At 43.0% G+C, this 17,339-nt stretch overlaps 1 protein-coding gene across 2 annotated transcripts in view; it reads right to left on the bottom strand.

Moving 5' to 3' along the window:
• Nucleotides 1-17,339, bottom strand: part of OGDHL (oxoglutarate dehydrogenase L) — a 713,311-nt gene that overhangs the window by 17,463 nt on the left and 678,509 nt on the right. For both annotated transcript variants that reach the window (XM_085608435.1, XM_085608426.1), the window contains 2 exons: nucleotides 5,344-5,416; nucleotides 1,604-1,767 (listed from right to left, as the gene is read on the bottom strand). In XM_085608435.1, coding sequence (XP_085464561.1) covers nucleotides 1,604-1,767; nucleotides 5,344-5,416 — 237 coding nt within the window. The remainder of the gene's footprint in view (nucleotides 1-1,603; nucleotides 1,768-5,343; nucleotides 5,417-17,339) is intronic.

Below are 17,339 nucleotides of genomic sequence, written 5' to 3'. Positions count from 1 at the left end.
CCCCAGACTGGGACCGTTGCTACTCCCCTGTGATTGACTATAAACACAGGGGTGGTGCCCCCAAGGATCCTTGTGACTGCCTGCATTTCCAAATGGGGTTCATTTCTCTTTTAAAGCAGTCCACATTCTTAAAATCCCAAAAACATCAAGGTGAGCAGGAAATGGATCACTGACTACTTCGACAAAGGCTGCCAACACCATTCACTTGGATGACACCTTCCTCTTTGTGAATCTGTAACTACCTCCTTCGAGGTGGCGGGTACTTTTCTGCAGTTGCAAACCACTGATCATGACATGCTGCCCCGAATCGTAATCAGAAGAGCCAGCCCCTTTTACACCCCTTTCCTGTATACTATTGATTATTAGTCGCTAAATCCATTTTGCAAGGTGGAAAGTCTTTCCTGACTCACAAAAAGGTCATTTTGCAGTTGCAAACTGTGTGATTTTCTTAATCATAGGATTTGCAATCGCAAAAAGGCTTTATACATTTGGACTTAAATGTGCTAAGTCAGATACAAATGTCTATTAGGATGTCTAGATCATGCTGCCCAGAGATTTAGTGGGTTATGTAGCATTTGGAATCTCTACGACATTTGCCAAAATAGGACCTATGCATTCTAAATAAGGCATAATGGACATCTTTCTACTTTGGTTGATATCCTGCATCTTTCAAACTCTAAATACCATCTTTAGTCTAAACAAGAGTTTAAAGACAAGATATGGGGAATTCTGCCTAGTGGAGCAAAACTGAATTATGATTACTTTAATGTGGTGGGGGTTGTTAAGTTTTAGAGGGAAACTGGGTGAACATCAATGTTTCAGGAGAATGAGGAAAATGAAAACAAGAGTTTTCATATTTACAGCGCAGAAATGGCTGCAGAATGCGTGGGCTACGTCGGGTGGAAAATGGTGGCAAAGGATCCAGGTATTGGTACATAAGCAAGAAGGTTGTGGCGATCATGAACGTGAGCAGGGGGCTTCGTCTCTGAAACTGGACGGAGAGCATTTAAGCTTTAGAATGGAACAGATAAAAGGCAAGTTTATAAGTGTAGAAGACTACCACAGCATGTACATCATGTACATAATTTTATACCACAACAGGTGGATTCATTTTATTATTTGCAGCCGAGGTGTTATTTCTACTCAGTTTGTCACTATAAAGTGTCAATATGTAATGTGATATGGATATATGGTGTTGAGATATGTGTGTGTGTGTTTGTGTGTGTGTTTAAGGGTGTGTACGCTGGCATGATGTCTTTGGGATTGACTGGGCAGAATATGATTAGATTAAAAAAAGATGACTTGAACTTTCACTGCTGTCCCTGACTATTGAATATCCCTCACAGAAAGAACCACACTTTCGCGGTGCTCTGGCATGCAAAGTTAATTAAACGAAGGGCATGTGGACACATTAAAGTAAGGTATGTGGGCATGTCTAACAGGTTCCACTCTGTGCCACAATATGTTGCTAATAAAAGGGGTGGGCATAAAAATAACGTAACAAAATAGAAGACTTGAGTAACAAATCTTCTAAATCATTCTATTCTGTCTCCAGTCTGCAAAAGCTAAGATTGAAGTTTGTCATATCTTTAATGGATTTTACCTGCTCCAACCTAGTGATTGCCACTTGTTTGTCCAAATTTTGAGCGTTTCTTTCTTTGACGAGTTCGTAGTATACTTTCCCAGTGCAGAAAATCACCCGATTCACTTGCATGGGCTCCAGCGATGCTACTCCATTTTCTGGAATCAGACGCTGAAAATAGGTACCTTAAGGAAGCAGGGTACAGAGAAGGGCATAACAGAATACATTGATGAGGCTTAATAAACATTATAAACCTGCACATACTCATTTGATGGTTTAACTGTTTTATTCAACTTAATTTAATGACAGACCTTTCCCATCAACATACCCAACAGGCTGGCTTTCCTCCTACCCCTTACCTCTCAAACACTATAGAGCCCCAAATCCCCTACACCCACCCCAAATCTATAACTCTAAGACCTTACTGGGATGGTGCTAAATAAGGACGGGGCCTCGGTGACTCCTTGGTTACAGACTTATTACTATTCAGGGCTCGAAGAGTCCCAGTTAGGGCTAACAAACTGATCATGGAGCTGACAAAGCCCATGCACTCTGATCACATCCAAATAACAAGGGCAATTTAGCACTCAGAAAGCAGCAGATAAAAAGCACTATATGGAATTCAAGTTGGTGTCAAAGGCTTTAGATGTATCATTTACAGCTGGCGTCTGCTATTGCTCCAGCATGCTGGTATCATTTGTTTTGCAAGAAACAAGTGTTAGGGCTGTATGTTTCCCTCTAATGGAGTTTAGAGCGAACATCTGTAATGGGAACCCTAGCAGTACAACCTCAGGGGTCCTACGTAAAGCGGCGCTGCAAATCTCATCAATCAAGTTCAGAACTTCATCCCACAATCTCAATTTTTTCAAGCAAAGCATATGCAATAAAATGCCTGTTCCCTCTCCAGCAATAGTTACTTATCCCACACAAGTGTCTTTGTCGGCATGTTGTACCACCAAAGTATTACAGAGGAATTCTGTGCCTTTGGCGTATCTAGCTGCTTTATGTGCCCATCCATTCTTTGTGAAGAAAGTCTAAACTCAGATCATTATCCCAATGTTTTTACCCTATTGTTGATCCTTCTCCACTCTAGGTACCCAGGAATTTAAAATCTCAAAGATGACATGTCTTTTAAAAATGGAGCGAGGGTTCTGGTTTCCCCTGGCTTGAATGTTGAAGTGAGTATCAGAAACACTCTGATTCTGGAAGGATAAATTAGCCCTTCATTTGTACAGAGATCTGATAACTCTGCAGATGTAGACATCCCCTATCATGATGCAGCCACTCTCCCTTCAAGTGCAACACCTTCACTCAGCAGGGCTGGTGTGTAGACAGAGTTCGACCCAACAGAGGTAAGATAAGAAGTGATGGGAAGGATGTAAATTCTCAGAAGACGGCTATTTTGTCGTACACCCTTAATATGCGGATCGTGATAGGATACTTGAGCAATCTCTTACAACTGTATGCCACAAAAGACACATAGTGAGCTATTTTCATACATGTGGTCGATAAAGCACCACTGTTTTTTCCACTTCCTATGGCATTGTTTCGTTATGAAATGCAACTGCGCTGTCTGGTAGTAAATTTGGATGTTTGGGGCAACAAATCCACCCTCCATAAGATGACAAGCCTTCTGTCTCCTAAAATTCTCTAGGCTTATATTGCTGCACATGAAACTGTATATTGCCCCTGGGAGGCCTGTAAAAATCAAAATGAGAACACTAACATTATTTTGTAAAATGTAATCATTCTGATCGCTGGTATGTATCCGATATACAAGTGCTTTTCCTTATGTCAAGTTTGGAGCTCTTGTTGAACCTCTTAGAGCAGCAGGGTTTAATTAAATTGGACTATTTGAGATAGATCTCCTTCACAGAGGGAAGCAGGATTTCACTGCTGCTTCTTGATCTTTGGGTGTAGCTAAGTTCAAAGTGTCAAACCTCTGGAAGTTAGGTTTGAATCCCAAGACTTCTTGATATTCAGCCAGTTGTTCATCCAGGAGCTGGGCAGAGACTCTAGTGAGTTGGGGATAGTACTCAAATGTAGGTTGCATACATCGTCATCTTAAAGTGTCTTGGCCAATCCTGACTCCGTACAACATAGTGTTACTTGGTATTTGGTTCACTAAAGGTTTCATCGTTGCTACAAAGAGGAAACTTATGACACCTCTTAATGCAAAACATTTAGGAACACCTGAAATTTTCCCAGATCCCAGCACCTGGCGACTGGTAGCTGATCATCAACCAGCTCTGAAAACATAGCGTCCCCAACATTCGCCTTAAAAAATACCAGCGAGCACAGTCAAATGCCTTTCAATGATTCCTGTAATCAGTATGTTCTTATGTGAGCATCGCACTTTATCTATGAGATGGAAAACTACCTCAGTATTATCTCCTCCATATCAGTCCATGATAAAAAATTACTGATGGAGGGTCAGCAAATTAAGGGATCGATGGATTTAAACAGACTGCCAAGATGTCCATGAAGATATTTACACAGAAAGCACGATGCGTGTGTGGAAGCTACAGAATGTCGGCTTGTTTGATTATTGAAATGAGGGATTATTACATGGTGCGCCCTTGCAACACCTTTCCGCTACAAATGCGTTAAAGGGATCAATTTTTTTGCTATGAGATAGTGGTTACTATGGACTCTTTAGGAGACTCTGCAGGGAAAGGAGTTAGTCTATACACGATTTAGTGTTTGGCATACAGGTAACTCCATCCCAAACGTGACCGTACACCTTATTACAAGTGCATTATTTCTGAAAGCACTTGTAATAAGGCAGACGGATATCTGTCATGTTTGTGACAGAGTACGAATCTGCCAAATGCTAAATCAGGTCCAAGTCTTTAGAGGGTTATCAACATGTACAGTGAGTATGTGCAGCGCAGGGTTGGTGCTGTTTGCTTTCCACTGCAGCTGGATTGCTACAGCTCTATTCTGTCATCAGAGCTCCAATGCTCATGTTCACTGCTTGGCTCCCAGCCCATGGCTCTGACTCCTCACAGTCCAACTCCTGTAACAAACCAGTCTGTAGCCAATATGCAAGATGTGGTCAGTTTATCAGGGGCTGAGGCCTTTTGATTATATTAGGCTATTCTTGCATCCCTTTGTCAGGTATGCCGAATACCGTGACGTCTCCCCCCCCACCCCGCTCCCCCAGGGTTAACACCACAGGTGAGGCTCCACTCTCCAAACCGTGATAGCAGAAGAAAGTCTTTGCTGTGGATGAATCAGCGGACAAACCTCTCTGGACCTCCCTTTTCACTGAGGCCCATTATGGATGATTGGCAAAATCTGCCTTTTCTGTGCTAAGGTTGGGTAGTTCTCCCACTGGTTGAAATGCCAAGTCTCAGAACTGAAAAACCCTGGGGCCATCGATCATCACTGCTGAACACAGAATCATACAGTGTAATGCAAATAACCACCATGTAAAAGCCACAGAGAGCAAATATATCAGCCTAATCCTCCCCAGAGATGCACTTTCAGAATTTGTGTTTTTTGTTTCTCTGCATCCACTGTCACTATCCATGGTGCTGGGCGCAAACTTGCAATAAGTCAATTGCTTCACCTGTCAATATAACAACAGTGCACTAGTTAGTGCCTTTGCAGACTAAACTGAAGAAAAAAAAGATTGGTTTCACGCTACAGCGGTTTATAGCCAGCCAAGAAAGAGGGCACCAAATTAGTGGGTGGTGTGCAACATTGGAAGAGAATTCGGTTGATGCCAAAACATTAGAAACTCAAAATTTACATACCTGTCTTCATGTCTTCAAAGCTGGATTTGGCTTCTGGATGCCTCAGCAATGATTTTGGTGTGAAGATAATCAGCTGAAACAAAGAATGCGGTTAAGCTCAGTTTAACACCAACTCACCACATCCTGCATATCTCCCCTTATACTGGATAAAAAAGTATGCGAGTTATCAGTACATGACGATAAAGTTCAACCACTGTTTGAAAGTGATATATTAGAATCAAATGACTTTTCATGTGTCCCTCATAAGTCCTTGTGACCGCCCTCCCTGTTGTTCCCTATACAACCTTCCCAACACGAAGGACCATAATAGTGGAGCCCCTCACTTTTACTGTGCATGTGTTAGCAGCTCATCGACTGCAGGGGCACACGTCACAGGCAGATGATGGATTGACAGGCCGAGGCGGGAGACCAATATGTAATCTCAAAATTGGCTGTATCAGGTAAGACTCCTCAAATTCCCTACACCCTTGAGTATTATAATAAGAAAAGGAGGCCTAGTGCATTAAATAAGACCTTGTCCAGAATGAAGTGGCAGAAGATTGTTACACTACATACACAGTTACCAGAATCCTTCTGGTAATTATTACGACTCTACAACCTCTGTGGTGAACGTCTTCAGAAACCTGACACAATTGAGTTTGGATTAATAAAGTGTGCAAGCTCACACGATGAGAGTTTGCAAGATTGGCAGAGTTCAGCTGAAGGACAAGGACGACCTCTGACCCGAGGACCTCGCGTTTCAGTCACTTAAAGGGACAGTATTAGGAATTCAAGGTAACATCTGCCAGAGGCACACACGCTGCTGCTGACTGTTGCTTAGGGGGCGCCAATCCTTGCACTACCTCACTAATTCAGCGACACCATTGACAGGTGAAACTCTGCAAGTAACCTCCATTAACACCTCTGATCTGTTCATTATATGACCATAAAATATGTTATTTGGACCTCAATTAAATTAGGTTCTAAGAACTTTCAAGTATAGCTATAAATTGAATAAACCAAGATCAATTCTGTGTCCCAATGATTCTATGGGAGGAGTCGCATTGGTTGCAAAACATGCTAACTGCTTAACCTATTAAGCAGGCTACTTTTAACTAACTTGAGCAAATGGAATTATCAAAGATGAAAAAGGTGAGTGGACTCCAAAAGGGTGTGACCTAAAAGCTTATCTAATAGACTTTTCCAAGATGTATAAGTGAAAGTAAGGGTGCAGCACACTACATTGACAAGAGATGAGTGTGCCTGGCAAGTTCATAACTAGATTCTTACTAGACAAAGGATAGCTGAAAGCAGCAGGCAACAAGATATTTCTTAAACACTTTATATAGCACAATTATCCTGGTCCAGAAGCAATAACACACTTTATTAAAATACATTTAAAAGTAAGCTGCACCTTGACTGCTTGCTATTGCTAAACCGGCAGAGTGAACTGTACAAATGGGCTAACTTGGTTGTTCAATGGGGAGAGGGTGGGCTAGGGAGGGGGAGGGGGGACGGTTTAACCAAGATTCCTTGTTGATTGCAATGTAGTTGTCATTTATTGTAGATTTCCATTGTCAGGTCAAATTGTATTGATGTTAACAACGCCATTGGACATTCTCATCCTCGCTTTTCTAGCTCAGGAAATGTCACATGTAGCCAGTATAAGTCATATGTATAATGTTTTAATATAACGACAAAAGACTGTCTCTGTGGAATGGCTATTACATTTCAAACTGTTGAACTCATCAATAAAGTTTGTTAAAAAAAAAAAACTTGGTTGTTCAACTGAATGTACTTTTTTGGCAGTGGAACAGTAGTGGTAAACAACAGTATCCTCCATTTTGCTTCATCACCGTGTCACAAAGGGTACTTTCGGTGCTGCTGCCTTACACCTCTGGCGACTGACACCTAGGGAGATAATGTATTTTCTCCAGGTGGCAAACGACAGAAATAGATGTCCCCGTGCAGCCATGACTTGACATCTTAATTTTGTTTTGTTTGGGCTCTGCCTGGCAGATCCTGGCACACTTGGTGCACCAGTCATCCCTGAATGGGCTTTCCAGGTGAGTAGATGGTATTAAAGTGGACTTTGTGTCGCATCTCAGGGAAATTCTAATTACAGTAGACTTGAAACATCTAGGACGAGAAGGTGTGAACCCAAAGGTTGCTTTATTTCAAACCCTCCTAAAAGATTATAGCTCAGTGTCTTGGCACAAATAATGATAATACGGGTGACATCCACCAGGTCCTAACGTGCCTTAACTTAGACATCAAAGAGAGAATAGTCCAGCCCATATTATATGTTAGGTTAATAATAAAAACTTCTAAGGAAACAAAACTAGCAAACACTTAATCAGAAAACCTGTATATCCGGAATTTGAATTCCAACTTATGCATCTTAGCAGAATTGTCCTCATCAGCTCAACAAAGGAGTTAAGCTGTACAACGATCCCTTGTACACTGCTTACAAAATCACCACCCAAGAAATAGACCAGGAACAAAGCAAAAGCGGTTCACAGATGAGCTTTAAGGTCTCAAGGTATTGGTCACATGACAGAAAGTAATCCCTCCAATAGTGAAGCCGGCCACAAATTCAAACGCAACTATATGTAATGTAATGTAAAGTAGCTTATTCTTGTGTCGAGCACTTCCAACAATTACTTGGGGCCCGATTCACATAGATACTCCGCACACATGGCGGAGGTTCCGCAGTCGAAGAACAAAATTGCAATGCGGAGATCCCGCCGCGACTGTGGAGCCTCCACCACGAGTGCAGAGGCTCTTTGTTAATCAGGCCCTAGATCTTTTGGGGTTTTGATAGCTGAGTTAGTGATCAGTTCAAGAAGGATCATTTCTGGAGCTGGTAATTCACCCAAGTATTTTTCAAGGTCCTCAAGCGTTTTAACCAGGTCAGCTGCAGAGCGCCCACACCTGACAGCTCAAAGGAACTCTCTAGTTTAATACAAATGTAGTTTGAGAGTAAAACTACAAACAGCATTAGAGATTAATGGGTACCAACTAACAACCATGCCATGTTAGGGGTATCTCTTTTGAGCAGGCCAGAGAGACCCGGTCAACCCCAATCATGTGCACCTGAGATTTTTCACTAAAACGTTTACTGCTAGAGTAAATGGGGTCTATCCGTCTTTCATCAACTGTGTAAACACTCACCAAGCATGGAGACTCCTACATTTCAAAGGCTGGTACAAAATGCCCTCGTGCTCTCTTGAGGACTGTTGTTAAATTAATTAAAAAAAAAAATCCGTACAACATCCTGATAAAGCCTGAGTGTTCTACTCATTTCATGAAAAGAATGTCCTTGGAAAATGTCCTTGGATCCGAGAGCTCTAGCGTCCTCATGCTGCGGGTCATGAGGAAGACCCTGCCCTTTGTCTTTTCTTTGGGTAAATTGAGAAACTGGTCATGATTCGATGCCCCTGTTCTGAATGCACAGTTGCATCACTCTGTATCAGACTCGACACCGATAGTCGACCAAGATCAACCCTTGGTTGATCAGTGGATTACAAATTCTTTGGAGGCAACGCTGCCACTGACATTAAGGTCCTCACAGAGAATCATTCACCATGCTATTTGGTTGAGCAAAAGTCTTCGACTAGGGAAAACACGTTGTAAGAGGCTAGAAAGAGAATGGAGAAATGCCTATGATGACGGTTGCAAAGCAGAATACAAATTAGGTCTGAAACAGTATCACTGATGCTCCAAGGCCACCAGAGCAGCATTTTACTCGGACAAAAAAGCCAGAGTCTAAAGTTGTTTGAAGACACTTTTTAAAGTGGTCAGGGAACTGTCAGACCCTAGTAAAATATCTCAGACACCTTCGCTATCTCAAAATCAATGCGAAGAACTGGCACAATTCTTCGTACAAAAGATGGCTGAGATTCAGAGCCACCTAACGGAGGCTTATCCAGCTGATGAGCAGGTTGCTTTTACTTTGCTTAGCATGAGCACCTGGGATCATGTCCCAAGAAGGAAAGCTGATTTATTATATGTGCCATGGCCGCTCCTAAAATGGAGTCACTGCCCCAGCAGGATTTACTGTTTCTGACCATACCTCAGTCAATTAAATCGGGCTCTCCACTTGATTTGCTCCCTCCATCAAAGCTCACTCTCTTGGACCCAGATCTTTTACAAATGGTGGTTGGACTGCTCAGTGCCTCACTATGACAAGGTCCGATCCTGCCGGCCTGGAAATATGCCATGGTCTTACCGCTTTTAAAAAAGCCTAAATTCGACCCCACCAATTGGTCTAATTTTAGACCACTTTCAATGCGGCCCCTCTTCTCCATTTTAGAGAAGCATGTAAACTCACAGCTTACCACCTTGAAGTTCAAAACGTTCTGCATCCATCGCAGTTGGGTTTTAGGGCTAGGAGTCAAAGAACACCTGAGATGACTTTTGGATGAGGGTGGAAAGCCATGCTGATTTTATTAGATCTCTGCGTAGCTTTTTATACGGTGCCCCATTCCATACTCCTTGAAAGGCACAACTTTAGCCTGGATAACGTCGTTTTGGAGGACTGCTCATTTCAGGTCTTCTCAGCCAGTGCTAGATCTGAGACGTATGCCCTCACCTCGGGTGTCCCCCAGGGCTCGGCCCTAAGCCCGATGCTCTTCAACCTATACGTTTGCCCTTTGGCAGACATGATGAAGAGTTGTAGCGAACCCTGTTTTCATATGTAGATGAAACACAAATACTTCTCTCACTATCCTCTGCTCAGGGATGCAGCACTGGAGCCTTAAATCTCTGCTTGAGTAAGTTTTCCACTTGGATGGGAATTAATGCACTCAACTCAATGGTAAGAAGAGAGAGCTCATGGTGTTAGGAAAAAACCCTCAGTTATAGGGCCCCCAGCATTGGCCAGAAGCTCTTGGAGCCCTTCCAGAACTGTCCTCCAAAGTTCAGAACATTGGCTCCTGGTTGGATGAGAGGTTATCTTTGAAACTGTGGGTGGCTATAGTGGCCTCCACATGCTTCGCAGTACTGAGGTGGGTCAAAAAGATAATTGGCCTGATTCCACCGCCAGCCCAGAAAACAGTGGTTCAAGCTTTCATTCTGTCTAGAATTGATTATGGGAACATCCTATATCTGGGAGCAGACAAGAAAGTTATCCAACGTCTACAAGTCACTGAGAATGTTGCTGCTTGGCTACTTTATTGCCTTCTGAAGTATGCTTCGGTGTCCAAACTTTTATATGAGCTACACTGGTTGACTGAGGGTAACTGGATACTGTTCAAAGCTTTGTGCTATATACACAAGGCTACATTCAAGACAGGTCTGCAATAATGTCAGGATCTGGTGGTGCCTTACCAGTCTGTGCGTATGCTTTAATAATGCAACCAGTCTGTCTGTAAACTGCCGAGAGTCCATTTGGCGCGCATGGAAGGTCGTCCTTTGCGTACCTAGGCCTGATGCTATGGAATGACCTCCCAGAATCTCTGAGAAGCTGTATTTCCCTCATTGTGTTTCGCAAAAACATGAAGACTTGGCAGTTTTAGTTATGGGTCTGATGCATCCTACCTTGGTCTAGAGATAATAATAATATTACCAGCATTTGTTAAGCGCGCAGCTACCTCAGGCAAGGTGTCCCGGCGCTGGGGAGCATCGGGAAGATTAAGCGAGCTATTGCCCAGAGTCACAAGGTGCTGGCCTAACCTGCCACCGGCACTGGGGATCGAACCGTGAGCCTCCGTGTTCTGGAGTCAGCCGACCTGGCCGCTGCACCACACCTCTTCCCAGAGATGGGAAACCCTTTGGGGCAGCTGATCGCTTTACAAGATGAATTGATAATAATAATAGCAATGAATAATAATAATAATATTTGGCCTTTAAATAGTCCGAATTTTAGGATCCAGAGACTAATTCTTTCTCAGCTAAATTAGATCGCGATAATTTATGTTATTTAGGTCTTACGAAGCACCTATTGTTGTATTTACTATACGACGGCAGATTGTCTCACTGTGGCACTAATAATCTATGGCTGGTCATCTGAAAATGCTTAATTGGTTTGCTGGTTAAGCAAGTTATTGTTAAAGTAATGTGCATGACTTGTAAGACTGTTCATGGAATCTTCCATTCTTATTTTCATTACTGTTTCAATAGTTGCCAATACTCTGTGCTTTGCCTTATTCCGTTTGGGTCTGCTTTTAGCACTTAAAAAACACAGGGTTTGGGGAAGGAGGATGACCCCACTCTTATATGGCACCCAAATAGTGGGAATACATTCCCATTGCTCAATGTGTCAATAAGAAGCATTCTAGCTTTGTGAAATTCCTTGGTACTCAGACCTACTCTGCAATCTTCTATGATTCTTGCATTCACTTCTGTTTCAGCAAAACATGATATTTAGCTCAACGAGAACAAGAGGAGTCACAGTTTACATTTTACAAGAATCATATCTATTCATTCATTCTCAAAAACACCACCATGGATGACGAAGAGGTTGTTGAAGGAATAAGGCTTCTTATACCTCTTAATGAAAAAAGGCACTCCTATCTTTGTTATTACATGCAACTTCAGGTTAGGCTGTGTGAAGGCCCAAGAAAAAGATAGGAGTTTCTCTTGAGCTAGAATTTATTCAGCCCCTAAGGATAAAGGATGGGTGGGCTAGAAGTATTGCCTTTTTTTGATGAAAAACAATGCAAGGCTCCAATATGTACTAGGCCTGCGGCTTGTTTTGCAGAAGTAACTTCTACAAAAAAATAAATCTTTCAGGAGAGATTTTACAGGTCACAAGAGGCCAAATGTTTAAAGAACCTGTGATTAAGATGAAAGCCCACAAAGGTCAAATCCCGCTTAGACCTCGGTTTTTGCAGGCAGGGAAAGATATAGAAGACACATTTAATGACATTTCATGGGTTCATTGGAGGAGGATAAACACTCTCCTGCCTTGTTTCTGTCTATGGTTGCCAAATAGGTCTTGCATATGTTGATTTGAAAGAGTCGTTCTTTCAAGTACTTGAGAAAAAAACAGAATGGTGGCCACACAAAGTTTTTAGGAGTCACTAGAACATCTAGATTGTCTGAAGAAAGAAGAAACTAATAAGAGAGAAGCTAAACGTCCCAGCAACCATGTTGGCAAACAGCAATTGTAAGGCAGGATGTAATTTTTTCTTGCATTTTTCAATATTAAATCAGAGGGAGCTGAATGGCTGCCCACTGATGGAGGTGCACAAGCTCAGAAACCAGACCTTTAAAGATTTGGCTGAAACCACAAGGATGTCTGAGCTGCCATCTGGTTACTGAACTGCAGCAGAACTCTTAGAGTTACAGGTGCATGACGAAAAGCACAGAGAGTCTTCACCAGACCGTAGACCATAAGACCATCACACCATCACACCCAATGAAATGGGTGTTGATGAAGGTGTATTTCTTGTGCTTTGTTTTCAGGAGATTTTTTAAGAGGTCCCTGCCTGGATGACCCCAGTTTCCAAGTTGAAGACTGCATGGTTGATTTCCTTCATCTGAGGTGTCTAAAGGTGTCTGGTTTGAGGCTCAAAGATCAGTTTAAATATCCTCAGAATGTGAACCCAAGGCAACACCGTCTGAGAATTGTCCCAACACCAGATCTCCAAATACAGGCAGCAGAGTGGAGGTGACTCCCTGCTGTAAGATTTGTTAGTGGTATTCCTGTGAGAATCCTGAGTGGCGTGCACCTGATCAATGGCACGAAGGCCTTTGGAGTCAAGAACATTTCTTTCAAGTCCAACCTATTTATGGCCCCCCTCCCAAATGAACTCATAGAATACATTATTGCACAGATCCAGTGTCTCGGGAAGTGAAATAGGTAGTCCAAAAACTGTTTGGGCCCACAATGTGAGATTACAGGAGTCACACATGGAACAGGACAGGTTTGGATAGGCACCTCAATATCTGATCCCAGTTTAATTCAAGGTCAAGCTTTGTGGGGCTCATATGTAGTCTAGCCTGGGAACAACGCAGCTGCAATATATTAGAAGGGGCAGAAGATTACAGAAATACCAACCAACCATGGTGCTGAGCTCAAGGAAGATATCAGTTTTCTAAATGGCCTTCGCCATCTCAAGGAGAATGTTCCTAAACGACTTTTGTCCAAAACAGACACTAGAAACTTTCTGAATGAAACAAAAGAAGATTTTTTAAAGTTTACAGTGAACCCTTGGTCCAAAAGGGTTCCAAGGGCCAGGGACAAGCAAGGTGGGTAGGTCCTTTTATGAGATAATCATTCATATAAGGTCTGTTTCTCTTTATCATTTACACAACAAGTTAGATGAAACAGACCCCCCCTCACCCCACACCCCCTGGAGGGGAATGGTTGTATGGTCACTAACAGCAGACGGTATTGAATCATCATAAAATGCTGAAGAAAAAGCACTCTGAATGTGGTGATAGCTGTAGAGTATAATTGCTGCACAGAAAGGAGAATTCAATTTTTTTGCATATTAACAGATCTTTCCATCAAAATTTAAGACAGGTGTATATGTATTCAAAATAATGATTTGTTATATAGATCAAAAATTATGAATATTAAAGGGTACACAATCATAAAACATACAATGCAACCAGAAGTTACAGTCATATGAAATTAAAAATCCTTCTAAGTTCCCCGGTACCTGGGCATCGGGTGTCCCCAATCCTAGTTCTGATCTCTCCCCCCCCTCTTGAGACTCCTATAGATGGCTAGATTCCCCCTCTAGGGGAGCACGTGTTGCTATTTCGATTGAGGATTGCCTTGTGGGTTTGTTTGTGTTTGCTGTGTTTTAATTTAAAATGGAACCGTAGGACGGGGTCTGCATAATGTGACACGCAACGATGTTATCTCCTGTAAATGCTCGGCAGCGGCACCATGTGTTTTACAAATGTATACCGTATGCTCCTTATATTGCTAGCGGCCGGCCGGAAGGTTGTAGGCCCATACTTGTACAATTTTTTGAGTCCTGTAATAAACGGTTTCAAAAAAAAAAAAAAAAAAAAAAATCCTTCTAAGTTACACTTGTGAGCACCTTTTCACACAAAATCTCGAGGCAACCTGGACAATTTACACAGAAAGCATTGCCCTTAATGCAATACAACAGAGAATAGGTGCAGCTGTCGATGTTTTCGTCTAATGATGTCTGTGTCCGCTAGACCATCTTCAGGACTTTAAGTATATGGATGAATGACCCTTCAAGATTACTAAAGGTAATAGTCGGTCTTAATGATCCGAAAAATATGGAAAGGCGAAGGTGTTCACCTCTAATCCAGCACTCAATGGCTGTTAAAGCAATGACCGAGGTGTATTCGGATTTTCGTCAGATGAACACGCTGAATCTTGAGCAAGCGCGATTATCTTTCAAAGCCTATTCCACGTAACACAGACTTACGCGTGTTCTTCTTCTGTATTTAAAGCCAGTCCTCAATGCTGCTCCTCATCCTGCCCCTGGATGAGCGCAGTAAGGCCACGGACCCCGCCGCATGCGGTAAGTGTTTGCCCTGACCCCGTCACCATCATCAGCACTGGCTTGCCCCTGTGCTGTATCATGGCCGGTACCTTGCAGTCTTGGCCTGCGGTCTTGCTCACTCGATGTCCCGCAGCCCCCCACTCCTGGCAGTTCGTTTGTTTGAACTTGCGCATTTCGCCGCCATCCCGCATGGGTGATGGACCCATCCATACCATCATGCGGACGGTCTGTCCCTGCCAGTACATGAGTGGGCTTCCACGAACATGCCCCTTCTTAGATCAATTTTCTTTCAGCCTGCTCCTCACTTGGTGCTCCAGCAACCGTGAGCCATCAACATACAGCATGCTTCCAGTAACATGCCCTGGCTATTTCGTTGCATCCCAGGGACACTAGCCTACAACCGGTTCGCCCACTGATAGTGCGCGCCTATGGCTTCTGGTTCAGCACAGGGCATACCACGCAGCTGGCGGTTCCCCACGCCGCTCTCCGGTAGTGCGCGCTCCTGCCTGCTTGTTTTCTACACACCGGAGCGGACCTCCCCAACTAGCGGCCTTTGACACCTGCCCTTTTTCATAGTAGCTGGCTCTCCTCCTTGCGCACCACTAATGGGGTTTTCATGCTGCACACCCAGCTCTTTTACAAACAAATATTTGGCCTCCTGTTGTCCTCCCCCCCACCCTCCTCTTGTCGCCTGACGTTTGATACCTTGAACTATGGCACGTTTTCCCCCCTTTCGGAACTCTGTGATTCCTAATGCCACAAACCTTTCCCATTAGGTTTTTTTGGCGCACGTACCCTTTTGGCTAAAAAGCCGGGACAGAGGTGGTGAACTGCACAACCAAAATTGGTGAGTCACTCATCTCATTACACTACACATTAGTCTAATTTAGCGAATGTGTCTCAAATGTAGCATCTAAATGGGGATTACCCGTGTAACATTTTTACTAGCGCTTGTTTAACAGCCTATTTGTTTTTTCATATAATGGTACATAATGCTTGATATAATTTGTTCTCTGTCTCCACCACAGGTTGTGCGTTGAACATACTGAACAGGCTAAACTCACTGGTTCAGTATTACACCATTATTTGTTGCATGTGTTTTTAGAATTTTGTTTTCACATAGCTCACACGTTTCTATTTTAGCAGATAGCTATATCATTGACCCTGAAGAAGGCCATGACACTTTTTATAGGTCTATAGGCCGAAACATGTTGGTCCTGGTACAACACAGAAGCCTCTAATGTCGGCACCTGAGTTTTCAGCAAAAGTCTGTTTTTAATCCTGACACCGGGTAGCGGAATTAAAGTTGCAGCATAGCTAACCCCGTAGTTAGTTTTAAATCACTCACATTATAGCACTGCATGTTTTTCACAACACACCAGGCTCTCATAGGGTGTTAGTACACCTGCTGACCTCGCAATAAAAACATCCCTGAGCTCTTCCCTCACAGTGAGGGGGTTGTAGCCCACGTAGAGACTAGCAGCCTCATGCATCAACCCAAAATCCAGTCGGTAAAATACCGATTCGGTAATAGCTCCCGGTATTAAGTAAAAAATACCCAATCCCAATGCATCAACCCAAAAGCAGAAATCGCTATTTAAGGAATCCTTAAATAGCGATTCTTTAAATAGGGATTCCTTAAATACCGATTCCTTAAATAGCGATTGCATTTAAGGAATCCCAAAGTGAGATTCCTTAAATGCAATGCATCAAAGTTAAAAAATTAGCGACTTCGCTAATAGGGGGAGCAAATTACCATGAAGATGAACTGCATGGTAATTTGCAAAAACTTTGAAAAATGCACTTTTGTGCATTTTTCAAAGTTTCATGTTGCGCACACACATGCCCTTAGAGCATCTGTGTGTGCAACATATGTGCACATATCATTTTCAGGGGTGCAACAGGGTGTCCTTTTGACACCCTGGCACCCTTGAAAGTGCTCCCGCTATTAGCGATTTGGTAATACCGAATCGCTAATACAGACTGGCTTTACATTCATTCCTATGGGCCTCCAAGCCCATAGGAATGAATGGGTAGGTATTCCTTATTACCGATTCGGTATTACCGATTCGGTAATAAGGAATATTAAGGAATCGCTATTTGAATAGCGATTCCTACATGCATAGCCTTTTGCTATTCCTTATTAGCGATTCCTTATTTTTCGCTAATAAGGAATCGCAAATGGCATTGTTGATGCATAGGCCCCTAGGTCTCTCACGTGAGGAGGCACCCCCTTGATGAAGCATGACACCTCTGGTGTGTGAGGGGAACCGTCCTGAAAAGGGAATTCCCTTTTGCGGGTAACAGTACACTTAGCTATCCGCTGAATAACCCCCCCTAGCCAAACTGGACCCGGGAACCCCTTTTTTGTGATATTATTAATGAGCGGGGAGCCGGTTCTCGGTGGTCCTTAAATCTCCTCAAGCCCCCCTAGTGTGATACACTTGACTCTCTTAACCGCACAACCATTTGAACTGACGCCAGGCTACGTGCACCTTTGTTTAAGTTATTTTTCTTACACCGAGGCGAGTATTTGTGAAAAAGCTGATGTAGGGGGTGTGAGACCAAAAACCGAAA

This window comes from Triturus cristatus, chromosome 1_2 (assembly GCF_964204655.1).
Source record: "Triturus cristatus chromosome 1_2, aTriCri1.1, whole genome shotgun sequence".
NCBI classification, from domain to species: Eukaryota; Metazoa; Chordata; class Amphibia; order Caudata; family Salamandridae; genus Triturus; species Triturus cristatus.
This window is presented reverse-complemented; position numbering and strand designations above follow the sequence as displayed.